Genomic DNA, 21,658 nt, shown 5'->3' with positions numbered 1-21,658 from the left:
ACCACTGTATGTTCAGTAGTAATCACTCAGTAACTCCCACTGAGCTGCCAGCACTGTGGAAAGTGGTAGGTTCCACCCCAAATTCGCTACACAAAGAGATGAGCTGGCATGCAATAGAGGTGGCACGGTGCAATCTGACTTCCAGAAACCAGCATAATGCAACTGGACAGGCAGAAATTCAGAAATCATCACACAGCGTGTTGCAAGAAAGATGACTGCTAAAACCAATACTTACCAAGTGGTACAGCTAATGAACTATAAAGTCCATCAGGCAGTTTTTAAGCCTAACGCTCGTTTACTCATTGCTTTGTGCTTCGCTGGAAGCACACAAGACCCTTCCAGCCCAAATAAATTGTGTTTGCAAGTCCGTTGAGGCACGCACACCATCACAGTGATGTAGACCAGCACTAGTGAAAATGAGACCTGGGTTCCCATTTTTTCTCTCAACTTTATCTTCCCCGTAGCTAAACTGTGTTTTGCTTAGTCTCCAATTTATTTGTTCTATAGCCTCCTGAATAGCTGCATTTAAGACAAACACCCTTATTAAGCAGTTATTGTTCCCCCTGTTCTGAAGATAAATGTTAAAAAAGGTGCAAAAAAGATTCCACATTTCCTGTCTGCCAAACATTTTTCATATAAAGTACTCATGAGAATAAATGCATTTTAGCAGGGCTCTGGCAACAGCATCTATATGAAATACTTGTTTTAACATTGAAATTCAAAATCATAATTAAATTGCTGCTTCTGGAACATCTTGCTACCATTTTTCATTTTCAGGTTGATTTCATTTAATCTCAGATAAAACAGATTGGTTACAAGAAAGGGACAGGGAAAGATGGATGATCCCCGGGGCCGCAGGACCCACAGGACTGTCACAGCTGCACGGGAGCGTGCTACCCTCCATCTCCCACGTACAACAGCAGATCGACTTTATTCCATTTCAGCCTCTCACTGTGCACATGTAATGACTATTTCCTGAGCAAAATCGTTGAATATATACTCTGGAATCGATATTAAAATTTAAGCCTTTAATGAGAGAATAAAGGAGTGCCATAAGATCCATACTGACAGCACAAGCACGAGATTGGATTTCAAAATTTCAAAGTGCACAGAAATTTGTGCCAGCTGCAGGCACTGCTCCTGGGAAATGACACGCTTGACACTGCACTGTCACACAGAAGTAGCAGCAAACACCACACTGTGTTCATAAATAAATATTTTCCCAGTTTCTGAAGGCAGGGAACACCTATCTATTTCTCAGAATTCTCACAAAATGCTCACCAAAATTCTCACATAAACCACAATATTAAAGGCTTTATCAGCGGAGAGAGCTGGAAAGAGTTGGTGAAAACCCACTGGGATTATTATACCAGAAAATACTGAAATTGCACAGAGCAGCCAGCCTCCTGCGAGGAGCGCGATTAGCACGTTAGTTTAATTCCTGCGCATCGCTCCAGCCCACCTGCACTCCCGCAGTGTCAGACCGCAGCCCTTTCTCCCGGTATTAATTTTACATGCTCCTCTCTCACAGGCAGGCATGGAGCTAACGAGCAGTCCCCCAGGCTTCATCTGCAGAGGAAAACTGGCAGCAGGACCACAGCTGTTGCCTAATAAGATCTTCATATGAGAAGGCAGAGGAGCTGCCCAACACTAGCAGTCAAGCTGGTTTTAGAGGGTTTTATTTATTTATGTTGAAGCAGCCCTTTCAGACAGTAAGCCGCTTCCTTACCGTTTCAGAAGTTGCGAACGCATGATGGTGTAGCAAAAAGGTCTTATGTCAATCAGCCAGAGCTGTGCCAGATTCCTCCAGACCCATCTCCTGTTGGGTGTTTACCAACGGTGCAGCAGATTTTTAGGTTCATGAACCACTGAAGTCTTTGTGAAAGACTAGCAACTGTTGGCTTAGCTTTCAATGGGGAGATCCTTATCTCCTGCATTCAAAACAGGCTTGCTTTGATATTCAGGAGATAAAATCCAGACTATTTCACTTAGTTTGAAGTATGCCAACCTAGATGGCACATTCCGCATAAAAAGTTCAAAAGAGAAAACAATGCATGGAAATAGCACTAACCAGCTGGAAACATTTCCAGGACCAACAAAGTACCACAAGGCCATGGAGAGCACACAAGGTCCCAAAGCGACAGTGACCTCAAAACATTCCTGCAACAACTTTCCCTTCCAGGTATTCAGAACTTCATGGGAAAATAGAGGTAACCCACATACAGCAGCAAGAAATATATTAGCTAAGGCAATTACTTTCTCCATCTGGACAGAAAAACACCTACTGAAGGAACAAGCATAAAAATCCACCTAACTGTTCATGAAAGCCCAGGCTGATCTCAGGGTGGGGGAAAGGAGTCATGTCTTACTGCAAGGGTGGGTGCAGCCAGCTCAGAGAGCCCATGGGATGGACCACTGGCCTGGTGGCAGTGGACAGGCAAGCAAGACCCTCTCCTCTCAGCAGGCAGGATCAGCTTAACCGCTTTTGTAACCCTCCTTAATACATAGTTTGCTATTAGAACTAAGCCACAAGGCAGATCCTCGCTGAAAATAAAGCGGGTTCTCAGGAGCTTGCTCTGCAACCCTAGGCCTGATACGGCAGGAGCATGTGCCCAGAGAAGGACCTCCTCCTTGCACAGCAGCCAGCCGCCTGGTGCCGTCATCTGCCAGCGCATCTAACCACAACCCATGTCTGAATCCACAACTCAAAGTTACTTGCTCCCTACTTCACTGGAGTAAATCTGAAACCATATTCAATACGATTGCAAGTATAAGATGCCCTTTGCACTTTCTATTTTCAAGAAATTAAAACAAAAACTTCTCGCTTCAATACAACAATTTTACAAAGTTTGTAAACAAAATGAGTCATCAATTGTAGCACACTGCCTATGTTTTAAGAGATATAAAATACAACAGCACTGCAACACCTACAGATGCTATAGCAGAAGTAAACACTTACTTTACTCAGAAACTGCACCCTCATCAGTCATATCTCACTCTTCAACTCATTAGGATTCCTTCAGACTTGTCCCATCAAAAATAGACGCCAGACACCAATTAGTAACAGGCTCCTACATTGATAAACTTAGAACAACCACTTTGGAGGAGAAATAATTTGTCCAGACATCTGGAGTTCCCAAACTAAGTGGGATGGCAGAGGAAGAAGTGAACAAGGCAGGACTGTATGACCTGTACTCTCTTCTTCTATTCAGTTATATGGATATAGGGAACCTGCGCTAACTTCATATCGCATCAAGTCCCAGACAGTAAAATAACTTCATTTAAAACTGTCTAGCATTTAATTGGCTTTATTACCAGAGATTCAAACTATTTATCAAAAAAAAAAAAAAAAAAAGAAGTCCTTGTGCTAAGTTTTTCACTTTATTTTAGATATTTATCATCTTTGCTATGTCTTGGAAGGTGATTGTTCATTGTAGAGAGCACATGTATGTTAATGCCCTGATCAGCATCCCCATTATCAGCACAAGAGACTTCTCAGATTTAAATCTATATTTAAAAAAAAGACCTATTTCTACACTGTACTTTTGCACTGTGACACTTTTAACATACCCTATTAGAGGAGGAGGAAAAGCAATGATCAAAAGGGAAGAAGTCCGTGAACTGCCCTCAGATGAGCTGCAGTAACAACAGACCTGGCTGCATGCCGATCTAACCACACGTCTTTCTGGGTAGGAACATACTGAGCAAAGGAAACAGCAAAAAAAACCTGAGCACGTTGCAATTTTCTTGGGATTTGCCTAGACAGAAACAAAAAACACCACCACGTTTTGCACAGAGCAAGAGGTTCTGTTCTGATTTCACAAATCCACCATTTATTAACACCTTCATTCCAGTAGATTTTTATTTTCAACACAACCTACTCCCAAAAAGCCACATTTATGTTTTCAAAGATTCTTAATTTTCCTATCCCTAAGACACTACTATATTTCCTTGTCCTTGGAGAGTTTTATCTGGGATTATACATATGTACCAAAACACAGCTGTTCCACATCTTTTCTCCTTTTTTTTTTCCACATAGAAAAACCTGCCTCTATCAGCCACCCAATTAGCTGCTCACTATCAAAAGACTGCTTTGGTCTTTCATCTTCTTGAAAACTGGATTCAAGTGAGAGGGTGTCATGGAAACTGTGTCTCAGGTCATTTCCTGTTTCAGTTTTTAGTCACCAAAAATAAAATAGTAATAACAATAATACTGGGGTTTTTTTCTCATTAAATAAAAAAAATGAATCCTTGTTATCCCAGTCTGCAAAGCATGCAGCAGCTCTTAAAAAAAATATATTATTCTTCATGAGAAATCTTCACCTGACAAACTAGGAACCTGATTTTCAATTCAATGTTCAACTCTCCCCTGAAGAAGCTAAAGATCAAATGTGAAGACGACAAAACCTGCAGCAAATATGCAACGACATTAATGAAAAATGTTTAAAAAAATATATATCTCAGTATTTCACTGAGCAAGTAGGATAGAAAAGCATTAGATGATTACATAGGGGATTGCTATCAAACCACAGAAGTTTCAGGTGCTTTTTGTCTACTCCAAATACCTCCTTTTAGAAACTAACCATCTCAATTACCTCTTGCTTTTGCAACAACAGTTCAAAGCTTGCTGAATTTCATTATTACAAGAGAGTTGCACTTCACTGGTAAAGCCACAAAAGACCTTTTGGAAAGACACCAAATTCACAAACATGACCAATTTCAACCAGCCCCTTGAGGTTACAGGTAACAATACGTCTGTGCAACAAGCCCACACGGATGGAACGCCCAGTGAAAGGTGAGATGTACAGTGATGTATTTTTGATTATTCATCTGAAGCTAGCAAGATGTTAACACCAACCTTCATCCCAAGCCCACATGCAACATGCTAAAATAGACTACTCTGGTTACTGCTGGGAAATCCCTGCTCTGTGCTCCTGATGAAGTCCTTGCCAATGTTAATCAGAAATTATTTAATTCCCCAAGTTCTGAACGTAAAACTTTCACCCCACCTTGCAAGGTACAATTGTTCTCTACGAGATCAATCTCAATCCCACTGATCATTTTAATAATTGCATCATTATGATGAACTGTAATCAGAAGAAATTTGGAGCAGGGGCAGATGGTAGGTAGAAAAATGCCAATTTATTTATATTTGCATTATTGGCGGAATGGCTAATTTCTGATTCCAGCAATCGGTGCTGCCATCACCAGTTTCTGAACCCTGCAGGATACAACTCCTCGTTTCTTTTTCAAATCAACACAGTACAACCACATGCTCTTAGAAATTCCAGGTTCATTCTATCTAATAAAGCAAGGCCAGTACTCAAACCTAAAAAATATGGGAAAGTTCACGAACTAGTAAAGCTGTTATCCTTAAGATGGGTGGTAAATAAAGGTAATTTTAAAATAAATAGAAATAAAAATCACTCAGTGACGTAGGGATGCCTTAGTCCTTTGCCAGATTTTCTGTTTTGATGAAAAAAGACGGAGAAATAAACACATACCATAAGGTTCCACATATACCCACATAATGCACTTCGTTAAGCAGAGTTAAATGGGGGGGCTAACAGGGAAAGACAGATAGCCTCGTCTTAGAGGCAGAACCGAATCAAGGATTTTGGAGCTTACTATCACTTCTGCAAGAGGAGATCAAGGAAAGCGGCAGCTGAAATGCATCAGTTCAGAAGCACACCTGGAAAGGGATTATGCCTTCATCCAAAAATTAACAGGCTGGTTGTTCGTTTTGGTTTTATACAGAGAAACGCTATGTACTTGCGCTGGGGCTGCTGGCAAAAAGGTGTTGAGTGATTTCTCTCAAAAAACTTTTTTCAATTCTTAAGATGAAATTCTCTATCACAACAATGACGCCAATGTATAATATCTCAGTTTGTCCTAAGACAAGAAGGGTTTTCAAGTCATACAGGAACACAGAGAGAGCCCAGCCCACTGCCTTCCACCCCTGATTCACTTTAACTTTGGCCACGCGCGTCCCTCTTGCAACATTTTCCAATTTAATACCTTCCTACCTCTTTGAAGGTACCTGGGTGTAACCCAGACCTCAGCTTTCACTCTCAGCCAACACACAACCAACTGCTTTACTCCTTGGGGGAACCTGCAGACACTCAACTCACGCCAGACATAGACCTTCTTTTGCTCTTTCTTGACGTGATGGAGTCTCCAGCTGTGACTGCAGCTGAAAAACCATTGACAAATATGAGGAATCGGATGAAGACAGGTGGCTGAGGTCCAAGGCAAGAACCAGAGATAAGGTACATCGCAGGAGTTACGGCTACCAACATACATTTGTTTGGAGGTACCCAACCACCAGCACCTCGGCTCTTCCTATCTGGCTGTTCTCTTAGAAATACGTGAGCAGCATTTGCACAGCAACAGCAAGCAGTAACTCCACAGACTGAGTACACCTACCTTTCCCACCAGGGACAGACTGTCTGACCAAGTTAGAAACTCTACTCCAAAGGACCTCATCACATCTGTCCAGCTTCATCATTCTCATTAAAGGTGTGTGGCTTTTTTTTTTTTTGTAATAATCTTCTTGGAATCATCTTTACTTAGATGTTTCCAAATTGGAATACATTTTCTGGGGTCCTTGCAATAGGACAAAGGTGAAGTTCTCTCTGCTTGTAACCCCACAGAGCTCGTGAATTAGTAGAAAATGCAAAAGGTGATGTCTTTAGCAGAGAACTTCAGGACTTTTTTTGTTGAAGTTTAGTTCTTTCTTGCTAGTGGAAACTTAATTAGATATCCACTACATTCTTGTTGTCATGAAGACGTTTGCCAGGTCAAACCGAACATATCCGTGACCTTGCAGCCTTATTTTTTTGAGAACAAAAACCTTTTTCTTGCCAAGAATCTGTGGTGAACCACAGGCAGAAAAAAATACCAAAACCCAGCTGAGGGATTAAATAGAAGATGAAAGATAAAAATCAGATCTCAATTTTAAAAAAATAAAAAAATAAACAAAATAAAAATCAAATGCTATTCTAGTAAGTAGCCATTACAGACAAATCTGATCTGTGGACCAAACCACAAATAAAGGGACTACCTGGGCTGAGAAAAGTTGTCTCAATTTCAGCAGGCTGGGAAGCGGCTATTGTTGATGCAGACCCACTTGTGCTGCCAGGGTAGCACAGAGCTCATTGCAAATGCAAAGCCCAGCTGGGGGTAGGAAGAACTAAATGTGTTAAATGCTCGGCTGGTGAGTGCCCATACCAATCGCCCCCGTGTCGGGGAGCGGGGTTCCCTCCCCCACTCCCATCTCACTCCCCATTATTCTCCATTCAAGCTGAAAGCGAGAAGGTCTTTTCCTCTGCCGCTCGGTGTCAGCCAGACTTGGGAAGCTCCGCAGGAATTGCTGAGAGATCCAGAAACGCACAAAAGCCTCCTTCCACAAAGCGCCCTTTCATCTAGGCAGTGTGTCTATTAAATACGTCCTGTTAATGTGCATACATTTTTATAAAGCGATTATAAAGTGAAGACTCAGTCACTAACTCAACTACACAATAAGATTTTTAAGTCTATTACTAGAAAACTGGGGTTTAAAATGAGTAGCTGGGAATGCTTCACAACTCCTCTGCAGTAATACTCAAATAGGTCTGGTCCCCATAACGACAGCTGGAGGTGTACTTTGTATGTTTTAATGCTTTAACTTCTTCATCTGGTGACACGTAGGCACCTCAGACCATGACCACTCCGTATTCAGCATCATTCAGGGATAAAATGAAAGGTCAATTCAGGCCCTGATGGCGTACCTGCCCCAAACATGATGCTCAGAGGAGAGCAGCATCTCCGCTCTGGCAGGCTGGCAACAGGAAGGTTCAAAAAGATCCATCATGGCATCAGGATGAACAGGGGAGCATTCCTGAGTGCTTGCTCCTGCTCTCATCAAAACCAAAGCAGTAAACAGCCACTTTATCCACTTTCTCTGTTATAGCCTTTTCTACATCTTTTTCCTCCCTTTCCTTTGCCCACAGGGACTCAGCATCTCCCAAGATTTTTAATAACTAAGTCAGGTAGATACAAAGTCCTGCCAGCCTCACGAGAAAGCAAGTTATTTGCTGTCCACCAAAAAGAGGAAAAAAAAAAAAAAAGAATCTTTTTTCTTTCTGCATCAAAGCAAGACTACAAGTTGACAATCTTCACCAGCGTGGGCATGGCTGCATGCCAGCTTCACACACCGGTCTTTGCAGGATCTGTAGCTAGCCACACTGCCAGCCCACAGACTTGCTATAGCAAGGTTTAAATATTTTAAATATATTTTTTGGATATGCAGGCAATCAGACTTAGGGCTCAATGCTAACACTGGCTCTAACCTTAATTCAGAGCAAGAATCCCAAAAAGGCCATGAATCTGTTTTCAGTATTAAAATGAAATGTCATCTCCTAGCAGCAGCAGTAAAACCCCAGTCCAGCTTCTTGTTGCGAACACAGAGGAAAAGCAGACAATTGAAAAATTGCTGGGTTTTGTCATGCAGACAGTGCTCTGCAGATCTTCAGGTCTACTCATTTGCAGCTCTAGGTGTCCATCCAGCTCCCTGCCAGTCCTTCAGGGATATCTTCCATCAACTGCAAAATTTCAGGGGATTTGTTACAATCGTGTTATTTCTCACACTGACCGATGAGGTGTGTCCGTCTGCCATACCAGAGCTGCGAACCAACCACCTCAGCCCCACGCACGCCGCGTGGAGGAGGTCTAAGTGCTTGTCTGAAGAGACAGGGACGGCGATGCTGGAAGGCAGCAGAAGCCCAGCTGTGCTGCAACTTCAGTCTGCACAAGAGCCTGAAGTACAACTTCATGGGAACGCCCTACACTTCCCAATGAGTCAAGGCTTGGGGCCAAAGGCCCTGAAAACACAGTAACATTTTCTTCTATCAAAGCTGTACCAAGATGTGGATTAATAAAAACCAGGCAAGAGCCTGGAATAAGCCTGACCTACACTATATGCACATCTAGCAAAGCAGCTCTCATCTAACTTGGCTCAGAGGGGGAAACAGCTTTCATTACATTTCCAAAGAATCCCAAAACAATGCATTTCTCTACTAACATTTTTAATGACTGTATTATCCTTTTCTCACTACTTTATTTTTTTCCTCTTTCCCTTTAACATGAATTTTCAGGCTCTAATAAATCATCCAGACGACACACTCGAAGCAGAGAGCACACTCAGCAGGTCTTACTTTTCAAATGAGCCTTCACATAGCAGGTCTGCATTCATTTTGTCCTGATTCCAAGTCTTCTTCCCTTCTCAAAATAGCTGCTGCACCTCTGCTCCTCAAAGAGAAATCCTCCATTTCAAACACTGAAAACCATGGCAATGTATGTTGGGTTTCATTTATTTTTGGAGGCTGACTTTCTATTCTTGGACATGTATGAAAAAGCAGCGTTTGAAAGTCTGAGGTTGCAATTACCAGAATGTATTTTTTTAAATGTATTTCTAGACTTACAGTCAACAACTTACTGAATAAATACATAAATACGAAGGGGGGAGGTAAAATTACATTTATGTGACATCATGGTGAATTAGTATTTTAAAATTCATTAGATTCAATTTCTTACCAAACAGAAATACATGACTAGTCATTTCTATTAAGCTAGTTATCTACCGTTATGGTTATGTTGGGGTTACTTTAATTTTGGCTTTGCATCCAGTAGTTTTAATGGAAATACACTATCATCAGCATGCCGATATCTAAAACGTTAAAAACCAAACACAAATTTTGGAATAAAACCCCACACTCCCAGCAGTGAGCCCAGCACAGCACGGGTACCTCTGCCAAGAACAGCTGGATCTGCAGCTAACTGATTTTACCAGCTTCAAGACGTTCATGCACATCCCTCAGAGCAGCTACTGAAATTATTGAGGGCTACATAAAATACAACAGCAGCAGAATTCAAAAGGAAGAGCCAGAATATTATAATTTAAAATAGTAGTTTCATTTCAATAATAAAAAGTGAAAAAGAAAGATAGACTTCCTTATTTCCCAAATTACACTACTGAGCAGTAACTCAGAAAAGAAGGTAGGCTACTTAAGTATATTTCTGACCTTGACATTGGTGAAGCTAATCTAAAGTGAAAAAAGTTTGAAAAGTTTGCAATTTTCATCCTCCTCCGATGATGTATTTGAATATTAACTTTTTTCAAATTTTTTTTTTTTTTAAATCATGACCTCCTACAAGCAAGACACAAGAGACTGTGCATCCAGGAAAAACATTTTCTAATTTTAATCTAACAGATCAAAGACTTTGAAATTTACAGTTTAAAAACAAATGCCTGACCACTGCTGTGACAAACGAGGCATCCTCAGTACTTATTCCTGTCTTCCTGCCTGCACCAGAAAGGGCAGTTTTTTCCCTTTGAACTGCTTTCTGTAGCTGAACTCCACCAAGCCAGATCAAGAGAATAAATCCCACATCACACCTGGCAGTCCTGGATAGCCACTGGCAAAATAAATGAGAGACAGCTAAGAAATTCACATTACGCATGATTCTTTGGGCAAACAATATGCCAAAGGAAGTCCAACTACCAGACCACAGCTGTAGCATATTTAAGTTAAATATCCTTTCATTGTTAAAATTGTTAAATGTATTATCCTCAATTAAATATCCTTTTATTTTATCCTTTGTATGCCTTTCATACAACACAAAATCTGTCTCTAAAATGTCGGTTTGGCCTCTTTCGAATACGTCACTCCATGAGGGCTTGACCGTGCCGGCTGTTGTCAACTGGAAGCTGAACCTGCAAACCACACGCCCGCTTCAGCCACCACTGCTAACAACATACTGAACTAAAATTAATGATCCGCTTAGTTGAAGTGGCCTTTACTCCTCCATTTTATGCTGCTCCTTGCAACGATGAGGGATCCTGTTTCCTTCTTTTCCTGCAAAGAGTGTTTAGGTCTCCAAAATCAAAAGCCAGAAACCTCATATGACTTCTGTATCAGAAAAAACAAGGGAAAATAATGTCCTTGTTCACTAACCATGAACAAAAGAGAAGAAAAATCCTGAAAACCACCTCCTTCTATACCAACCTTCCATCAACTGTTGCCTACCTGTTGATTTATAATAGACAGGCTACCACTGAAAGCAAACACTTCAGGCAAACTTAATTTTGCTCCCACAAAGTGCACACCTCTGCAGCCATACCAAGGTGGCTGTCATACAGTATTCCCAAAAAGCACTCCTCACCTGATGCTTGCCAACACATACGACATCTCAGCATCTTCTTCACCCTGCAAAGCATCACGCAACCAGTTTTTCTCTTCCTTGCTGTTTCAAGCAAAATAGTACCAGTGCAAGTCAAACACAACCAGTCTTTGCCAAGGATTTGGGCTTTTTCCTGTTCCCAAAGCAGCAGCCAGCTTTGGGATGATGCATCGGTGAGCTGAACCATCCCACGCCATAGTACACGAACTGATACGCAGCAGACATGGAATGGTCTCTGCCTCACCGCCAGCCACGCCGTCATCCGGATGCTGCTGAACACCTCTCCCTGTGGCTGTAGCACTATTCCATCGGTTTTCATATCCAGCTGCCACCACGTGGTTAGGGGGAAGGAGAGGAAAGGATCACAAGCGTGCAGTGATCACACAGCTGATTTTCCTTGTGCTAACACGGCTTCTGGGAAAGAACTGGTGAAGACCGCTGCTTATTTGGTTAAAACCAAGATATTTTGCTACCTTGCCATTCATTTTAGTATCAAATGCTACTCTCGCACAAAAGGAAAGCCTGCTATGACAAAATCTTACGCTCCTGACCCACGCGATTCAGGGTTCATTTATTTTCCAATTTAAAAAAAAAAAGGCAAAGAGCCCTCCTGGCTCTCTCCGCAATCTTCCCAAGGGCTGGTGAGCCCTCTCCAGCCTTGGCTCAGAGCCTGGACTTGCTCCAGGCAAACAGGCTCCCACTATAGCTATTTCTGGGACTCTGTCCCTTCTCCCCTCCACCCCATCACCACAAACACCTCCCCAGGTTTTGTTCGATATTACTTCTGAGGTGAAAGTATGGCCCAAGAGGAAATATTTCTAATACTTCCTTTGCTGAAAGTGAGAGAAGCAGGCACTGAACCAGAGACAGGGAGGTCGTAGGAGCACCCCAGCCCTTTGGTGTGGTACCGTCATATCGTCACCGTCATGCTGAACTCACCTTCAGACACAATCTAGTCTGAAGTCCACAAAAAATGGCACAAAAATACTCTCATAACCCTACCAGGGCGAACACACAAGAAATTCTGCTTCAGGCATTCCAGCTTCTAGAAACCTTTATGGCAACTTCCAGATGTGTCTATTTTAAAGCCTTTTTTTCCCTGGCCTCATTCCCACCTGTGACGATCATAAGGATAGCCAAAAATTCCTACTGCATTGCAGGAGCATGTGCAAAAGATGGCCAAAACTGGACAGAGAGCACTGGCTAGAGAGGTCCGCAGAATTCCTGAAAGTAAAGTTACAGCTTTTCTCAAAAAGTCATTGGGGCGCTTCTGCTCTACTAGTAGAATGGTTGCAGCTTCAAATCACAGTCAAAGTTGAGCAAAACCATGTGCTCAATGGGAAACAGCGCTAGTGAAAAGCTGGTTTTATCAGCTGCTTCTGGCTGAGAAGCTGGTAAAAGTAGACATAACAGTTTGGTTTTACTAATGATTGTAATTGTGCAAATATACTTTTGCAAAATCACTTGAGAGACTCGACAGAGGCCTTACAGGCAGCTGACAAAAGTGACTCCATTAAACTTTTCATGGGATTGGAAATAAGTGTTACTGACTTGTGGCACCATTATTATTTCGAAATTCAACTCAGATTTTCTCTGCTAAATTAGGCATATAGTATCATACGGAAATCTGTACCAGGGAAGAACACAATTAACGAAAGACTCAAGCAATGACTTAGCATGCACTCTATATTAGAAAAGGCATGCCTTCACAACAGACACTGGGTAAGTATCAGTGTTATTAAACTCTGCTTTCCATGGCAAAGAGAGCACAAGGATATCCTTTCAGATTTCATTAACACTGCATGTTACTGAACAACAATAAACTACAGGAAAGCAATGACTGCAGAATGCAGTCCCTCCGTACTTTGTAATTTTATACTTCATTCTGCATTAAGCCTACAGTACAAGAAGAGGTGGTACAGCTATTAGTCAAAACCTCAGCAGAATTTCTGACATACAAAGGTTGATGCATCAAATAAGTTACTTAAATTTCAATTTTTAAGCTATATTATCCACGTACAGGAAAAAACCCAAAAGTTAATATTTTCCAGTTCAACTACATACAAATAAATCATTCCTGGGACACTACCCAATCCTCACTCAAGTTCCCAGCAAAGCTCCCATAAGCTCTGACCTGTTGCTTCCCGGAGAGCCAGGCTCGCACTCAGGGAGCCCTGTATACCAGCCCGGAGCAGTTCAAACTATGCAGCATCCTGACAAAGGACATACAAAAATTTGGGATAATTCCTTATAGCTGGGCACTTCCACACACAAACTGACAAGGTTCCAATCATTTCTTTGCCAATTTTTCACCAATGGTTGATGAACAGAAAACAATTGTTAAACAAACAAAAAAAAAATCTATTAATACTTAATACTTCCTTTTATCCACAGCCATAAAATAACAACTGGTAAACACATACACATAAAAAAAAAATCTTTTAATACCTCACATTTCCTTCCATTCTCAAATATATCTTGCCTTTCTGTCGGAAAGAAGGCGAACCACTCGATTTTGACCATAAGCACCACATTTTTCTCACCAGCGCCTGGCCAAGCTACCAGCAGCAGAGCAGCTTCTCTGCTCCGTTCAGATCACCAGGCACTAACTGTTCCTCCTCTGCTGAATTAAGCCAAGGAAAAAGTTGGCTAACACATGCTGTATTTACTCTTGTGCCTTCTTAACATATGTGTTATCAGCGCTGCCACAGCTGAGAGATTCCCAGTCGCTTTACGCTGTACTTTGATTTCTTGCTGCTAATAACCCCTGTGGTCCCCGCCACGACTGGCAGGGTCCGTCGTCGCAGCAGTGCAGGGGACGGGTAATTATCTACCAACCCACCTTGCTGCACCACACTCGGCAACTTTTATCTGCACAGGACAGCTGCATTCTCCCTGTTTGAAGTGAAATGTCAGTCTTCGCTAATGCAACAAGACTTACATCACTAACAATGTCCCGACACTTTGAAGAAACAACTCAAAGCCTAATTAAAAATTCAGATTCGGTCTCCTATGTGCAGCCATTTTCACTGCCCTTCCACCAGGACCTCTCTCTATCTTTTTTGAAATGTTTCATGCTGGAAGAAAAAAGAATCCATGCGGAACAGGATGAAAAACTGCTGCAGTCTTGGGCTTTCAGAGTGCCTTGAAAAAGGCTGCTGTAGCTGGATTCAAACCAAGGCATAATCATGTAAAACAGATGAGGTTTTACTCCACTGGTTTCTACTCTGTAATTATTACTGAAGTAAGTACTACTGCCAAATAATGTGTTTTTTTCAAAAAGATATAGTCAAGCATTTATCAGCCTTCCTTACTTACATTTTTCTACTGTATTTCAGCTTCACAAGCTGGAAACAACCTGAAAATAAAGGGGGAAAAAGGGAAGCATTTTTTTGTGCTGTCGTTTGGCTGAGGGTTCACAGAGGTCCAGGTTTCAGACCCAGTGCTGGAGGACTTGCAATGCTTTGCATCACGTGCTACGCAAGTATCTCACAGTCACGGACAACATTTATTTGTTAATACCCACAGAAAGAAGCGGGGAAATGTGTGAAAATCCTAATTTCAGAGATGGAGAACCATGGTTCTGGCATTTGAACTGGTGTGCAGTGCAGCTCAAAATGGGATTTATCTCTTCTAACTCATAAATCCACTGTCATTAGCCAGAAGACCATCACATTAGAAAAAAAAATACCATATTCTGTCAGTGTTCATTTTTAAAGAGATTAAATAAATGGACAGATCTGGTGACTGCAACTCTTTGCCATCACCCAGAAATCTTCAGAGAACGTGGATTTTTTCAGCACAACGGTGTCAGGGCATCCTCCCTATATAAATGCACAGACATCTCCCCGTCGCCATGTCATTCTGGTCTGCACACAATCTGTTCTTCTTGAAAAACATATGGCCAGACAAGTTATTAGTAAAATAAATAAATAATACACTTGCCAATCAACCTGGAGAAGCTCGTACTACACTTTTTATTATTTTACACATCACTACATCAACTGAGCAAGTATTAATATTAAAAAAAAAAAAAACAACCCCACAGGAAAAAAATGACCAGCAAACTGCTGTTCTCAGAATCAAAATGCCTTTTTTTCCTTCCAACCTCCAAGATTAGTAATAGACAATGAGAAAGGGCTCCGCTTCCTTCATGGAGTAAGCGTAAATGATTAAGATGGCAGAGCTGCTTTCAAAAATATTCAAGGCCCTCTGGGCCTGTAACTTTTGTTACTATCTGGCTAGAAACATCAACATGCATTCTGAAAGTTACAGAAACACTTAATGCTTTTCATCTTCAAAGCATTGCTTAATCCTTTCAACTCTCACTGCAAGTATTATAGCCCCATTTTGGAGGCGAAGATGTTACCTTGCCCCACACTATCAAAAAATAGTCCTCACCTTGAATGCCTCATGCAGATTTAGAGGGTTAAACCTTGCCAAAACCAAATAAAATGCTCACAGAAGTTCTTATTTATTCTTTTCCTGCCTTCACCTCCCAACCAAAGAATTTCAGCTGTTTCAACCAACAACCTACTCTGTAGTTCCAACTACATCAGACAAGCCAGGATCAAACAGAGATGGTGAAACTCCACCAGCGGCCCAGGTCATGCCACAACCACCAATTTAGTTATAATTTTAGTATAAAGGGCCGCTCAGCTTTAAATTACTCCAGTGTCAGCTGTGCCCAGGAGAATGTATTACAGGACTGTCATGCGAGCTGCTCATTCACCGAGCCCCAGCCCTCTGCAAATTATGACATTGGGCTATTTAAGACGTAGTCTACTGAGTAATGACAAGTAATACAGCTGCTCAGACTGGCAAGATGTGATTGCACGCTGTCTTCCAAGGATGCAGCCTGCTGCCACAACCTGCTCCCTGTAACGATACGGATGCTGTCAACGTGCGCTCTGCCTAACAAAAAGGAAGGTAACGATTACGGCTGACTGTAGGTACAGTACCTGCGTCCTGCTGCCGGCACAGCACCCGTTGCAAACCAGCAGCTTGTCCTCCTGCCGCTGTCACAGCACAGGACTCCCCGTCCCATGGGAAGGAGAGGGAAGAGTAAGAGATCACAGTGCGGCTGTTCCTGGTTAATTTGGAAGAAGCATTGACGAACTTTGGGGAAAACCGTAAACAGATCAGCTGTATTGCTCAGGGCAAAAAAAGACGCAGGCATGCACGCGCACACACCACCCCATACCCCGACGCACGAAAGGAAAAACATGTGATATTAAGATACAGCAATGTCATTGACTGTGGGTTTGGCAGAACTGTCAAACGGAGTAGGAACAATAATTAGTCGGTGCAATAGAGGAAGTCAGACAGTCGATGAACTTTCTGTATTTAACCACTCCTGGAGGAATAACACCCAAGAAGGTAAGGCACAGATACCCAGTAACCCACACGTCCTTCTGCACTACAGCGTACGACATGCGTTCTCACTAAGTGAACACCTCGTATGATACAAACGTGTACATTTTAATTTGAAACTTAAATAAGAATCCATCAAACTGCTGTCCAATACATTCAGTGAATGATGCATCTCCCAAGTTGTCACCTACATTACATTATCCTCAGCTGCTCTATGCAGTACCATTCCAGGAATCAATTTATATATGAAATCAGAGCACTTACATGGTCAAGAAAACAAAGCATTAAAGGTAATAGTGCACTGATGCACTCATGCAAGTGTCTATAAATAGAAAGCTGTGGTGTGAGTGCCAAAAACAATTGTCAGACTGATGCTGGCATCAGAGATCTCTCTCATCCTCATTCTTCCTATAGCTTCAGCCTATATTACAATGCAGACAGTACATGCAACTCATTTCTCTCAACAAAGCAAAATAATGCGATTAGATTAAAAACACTAATTCCTTATTGCTGTTGGACTAATTATGTGAAATACTGGTAGAAGAAGAATGTATTGCAGGAATTAGGTACTGTACGGAGGAGACGGATCTCATTTGTAGCACCGATGGCTGCTCCAGCAGAAATCTAATTTGTTTTCTACCTCAAAAGTTCCATATTCATTACACACGCATTTAAGGCTCAGAAATTGTGTGGTTCTCCTCTTACCTCTTCCATTTCTCCTCTAGTGTCCGCTCTGGAGGCTCCACCTTATCCTCCCTTCCTGCATTTATGGAGGCTCCGTCTACAATTTCCTCTTTTCCAGACTCAAAACACACCCAAACCAACCTCTCACCTTCACTCTATTTAAGCATTTCCACCTGCTCCTTCACTCATTGGATGCTTCCTCCCCACCTCCAGCTCAGACCTAGCCTTCCTCCAAAGCCCTCTCCCACAATCACGTCCCATCCCAGCGGCTGGTGACACCACCTCCTGCCTGTTACCAGGATGTACGGACCTGGGAGCCACAACTGGCAAGGACCAAAGCACAAAGGGAACATGCAAGGGAAGCATTAAATCTTGCCGCTTCCTACAATTTATGAATTTATGAGACTAAATAAAACAATTTACGAAACTAAATCCTGCCGCTTTCTACAATTTATGAAACTAAACAAAACCGCAGCTCCCAAATGGTTAGATATTAATCCTTCCTCTCGCTAGGTCCTGATTTGGGCCTGCCTCCACATCACCCTCTAACACCCCGGGGAAACACCCCTAGATTTATACTCAATTAAAGCCCCAAAGCATTCTCACTCTTCTTCCAAAATCCTCCGCCCCTCCTTTCTGCCCAGGCACCTGTTTGCATCACCCCGAGCATCCCGGCTGCGCTGACGGTCCTGCAGCACAGGCAACCCACCGCCTGGCACCAGACACCTGCCGGTGCACCGCCGCTTGCCAACAGCCCTGCACAAGCGGAGAAAATGGTAATCCTGCACCAGCTACACCCAGCCCCGCCTGAGCAGGCTTAGGGAATTTCTGCCCTAAAATCAAGTGAGAGAAGCAGGGGCTGCAGTGACACATGTCATAACATTTTTTGTTCTACTGTAGGAGGTCAGCAAAGAAGCTTCTAAAATCAGGGGAGGTTTGTTCCCACCGGTTTTTAATCTTAAACAGCTGTAATAATGTTACAGGGGAGAGCAAAGGACAGGCTGTACGTTAGCTTGATGGGAGTTAAGGCAGCCAAAATATTAAGCATATAAAAATAGAGCTCAGTATGAAAAGGGTTTTCAGAGTTTAACCGCCAGTTTCACCGCATTAAATTATCTTGGGGCCTTAAATATCCAGCTAATAGTAAACACAGTTTTAACATTATTTGCATCCCTGTGCACCGGCATCCAGATTGTCCCCGAGTTTGTATCATCCGTTGTTGGAAAGAAAAACTGGCTCATCCTACGGTTAGCTAGTGTATCGCAGCATAGTAACCATGTATATTTTTATGAGTTGCTTTTTTAAAGACCATATATGTTGAGGTGACCCTATTAGATTTTTTTTTAACACTAGAAACAGATTTAGCAATACAATTATACTGACTTAAATTTGCATTAACCAGGGACTCCACCATTTACAGGATTATGCTTGTATCCTTTGAGGGGAAATACATACATGCATATGCACAGCATAGGGAAAAAAGTGACTTCCTTGAATTCAGTACATCAATAATCTACCTTGTTAAGTGAGGTCATTTAAATCCACGGCTTCTTAGCATCAAGGACAAGAGACAGCTCAGCGTTTTCCCGGACAAAACACAGCCCTAGGAGGCCGGCCAACACAATGATGTTTCGGAGGTGAGAGAATGAAGCCAGTTTAGAGGAGATAAAAGGCCATTTGGGTAGAGACCCCTGCTGATCCTATGAAAGTGTCTCCTTTTCAATTTGGGAGGCTTTTAAAACCGCATTTGCTACTGACCATACCTTCCCCTGAAAGCCGCTTGGGATCTGATTTCACTTTCCCCCCCCCGAGGGAGGGTCCGTAGCCGATAGCTGTAACGCAGGTACCAGCACACTCTGCAAGTCCGACCAGTCCCTACGCAGAACACCCCATTAAGATGCAGCCTCTGAGGCCGAGATGCAAATAACTCATCACCACCTTCACCCAAATCCCGGAATGAATTACAACATCTGAATAAACTTGTCCAAACGCACGCTCGGGCCGGGAAGCATTTCTCTACCCCGACCTGAGCGTTTTCGGGCAGGACTCGACTCATTACAGCTCCCTGCCAGCAGGCAAGGGATGCTCGGGCGGGAGGCAGGTCAGCACCGAGCCGCAAGCCCGACAGCCGCCCCGGAGCACGGCGGGCTCAGCCCCAAGGCCGGGGACCGACCCCTCCGAAAAATCGGCCTTCGGGACTTCGGCGGGGGAAGGGGAGCGGTTTCTGCCCGTTTCTATTGTGTAAATTACAAATAAAACAAGAGTCCCTCCGTCGTGTTCACACACACCCCACACCCCCCCCCTTCAGCCCGCCCCGCTCGCTCCTGCCGCGGAGCCGCCCGCCCGCCCGAGCCGGCCCGGGGCTGAGGGGAGCGGGGCTGAGGGGAGCGGGGCCGGGGGAGCCGGGCGGCCCGCGCAAGGGGGGGAAAGTTTGCGAAGAAGAAAAGAACCGGGGGGGGGGGGGGGGGGAGGAGAAAGAAAGGAACGAAGAAAGAAAGGGCAAAACAGGAATCGGGAAGACCGTGTGGAGGAGGGAGAGAAGGAGGAAGGGAAAACCAGGCGAGGCGCGGGCCGGGCCGTACCTGCATGGTGACGACCCTCAGCTCCTCGGTGGCGAGTTTCCTCATCTGGGTGGCCAAAACTTGCGCCTCGTCCAGGATGGAGAACTCCGCCTCGGCGGCCCCCAGCCCGCAGAGCAGCGCCAGGCAGAGGAGGCCGAGCGGCCCCCGGCCCCGCGGGCGGCGGCCCCGGGCGGTGGCGGCGGCCTCCTGCCGCCCGCCGCCCCGCGCCATGCTGCCGCGGCGGGAGAGCCGCGGGCACCGCCTCCGGCCAACTTCCCCCCACCCTCCCGGACTGCCGCGCCGCCTTCCCCCGGGCCCCGGGGGCCGGCTAGGGCTGCGGGGCGGCCGCCATGCAGGGGGACGGCGGCGGCTCAGCGGGCGGCCGCTGCGCCCCGCGCCCGGCTCCGGGGACACTGCGTGCCGCGGCCCCGCCGCTGACTGAGAGCGGCGGCTGCTGTGCGGAGAGACGCAAACTGCGGAGCGGAGGAGGAGCGGGAGCGGCGGGGCCGGGATCGGAGTCGCCGCGGGGAGAGGGAAGCGTCTGGTGCCGCCGCGCTGCGGGCGGGGGCAACGCCGGGCCGGGCCCCCCCCGCTCCCTCCCCTCCCCTCCCTCCGCCCGCCCCTCCGCCCCGCCCGCTGCCTGCGGGGAGGCCGCGCTGCCCCCGGAGCCGGGCGGGGGGAGCGGGGCTGCGGGGGGGGGGGGGGCAGCGTCCGGGGGTCACGGCACGGGCGGGAGATCCAGCCCATGAACCGCAAGCGTTTGTTTAATCGGCCGTGAGCGCGGTCCTAAAAAGCCAGCCCACTTTCCTCTTAACCTTTTTTTTTTTACTTTTTAAAAAAAACTTTCTTTACCCCTTTTTTTTTTTTTTTAAATTCTTTTCTTTTAAATCAGAGTGCAATGTTCCTGGCTGCTCTCGCAACCCGGAGCGCCAAGGCATCCCTCCCTCCATCCCTCCATCCCTCCATCCCTCCTTCCATCCCTCCATCCCTCCCTCCATCCCTCCATCCCCAGGCGGCACCGCGCAGCACAGGCTCGTGTCAAGCCATGAGGCTTGAGAAAATGTTTGTCGTGCAACAGGGGTGGAAAATAAATAAACGAAAGGAAGGCACGCAAAGCCTAACCCACTGGATGGCACACAAACAACAGCCGTCCTCCCGGGAAGAGCGGCGTGGAGAACGTAACAAGCTGAGACCCCTGGAGAAACATCCCCTTCGAGTGAGGAAGCGCTGGGGAAGGAACAAAAGCCACGGTAGGGCGATGCAGAGAACCCCCTTCCCACCCCCTCTGCTCATAACCCCCTCAGCCCTCGAAGCCTCTTCCCCCCGCACCGGGTGATACACAGCAGCATCTTTCTCAATCCCTCATCTTCCTCACACCTTACACCTTCCCTCCTCGCCATGCACCTCATTAGGAACACGCCGGAAGCCTCATGCGCATGTTGGGTTGTTTTAGGAAAACACGTACAGGGGAATAAAATTTGCCAAATGAAAGCAAGACTCCTTTTATTTTGCACCTGGCAGTGGTTCCTGCCCAGCAATCAGTGAGCCCAAGATGCCAAATACCAGGCACGTACAAAATACATTCCCTCTAGATTTACTCTTCGCTAATTAGCACTTTATGTCAACCCCCTGCGAATCTATATAAATTTTAAATAAATCTGACATGTAGTGACTAGATGTCTTCGATATCCACTTCACTAGCTAATTTTTTTAACAGAGTCCTACCAAAGCCACTCGTGTCCCGTAGCAGTAAATTCCACGAGTGGACAATTCATCCAAGAATTAATACGGCGGCACATTATTTTCTATAATCCTATTCT

General features: G+C 44.6%; 1 protein-coding gene across 1 annotated transcript in view; it reads right to left on the bottom strand.

The window, feature by feature from the left end:
* Positions 1 to 20,410, bottom strand: part of CACHD1 (cache domain containing 1) — a 112,070-nt gene extending 91,660 nt beyond the window's left edge. Inside the window, exon 1 of the mRNA XM_054834029.1 lies at positions 19,860 to 20,410. Coding sequence (XP_054690004.1) covers positions 19,860 to 20,069 — 210 coding nt within the window. The 5' untranslated portion in view covers positions 20,070 to 20,410. The remainder of the gene's footprint in view (positions 1 to 19,859) is intronic.
* Positions 20,411 to 21,658: the final 1,248 nt, after the last annotated feature.

This window comes from Grus americana, chromosome 8 (genome assembly GCF_028858705.1).
Source record: "Grus americana isolate bGruAme1 chromosome 8, bGruAme1.mat, whole genome shotgun sequence".
NCBI classification, from domain to species: Eukaryota; Metazoa; Chordata; class Aves; order Gruiformes; family Gruidae; genus Grus; species Grus americana.
This window is presented reverse-complemented; position numbering and strand designations above follow the sequence as displayed.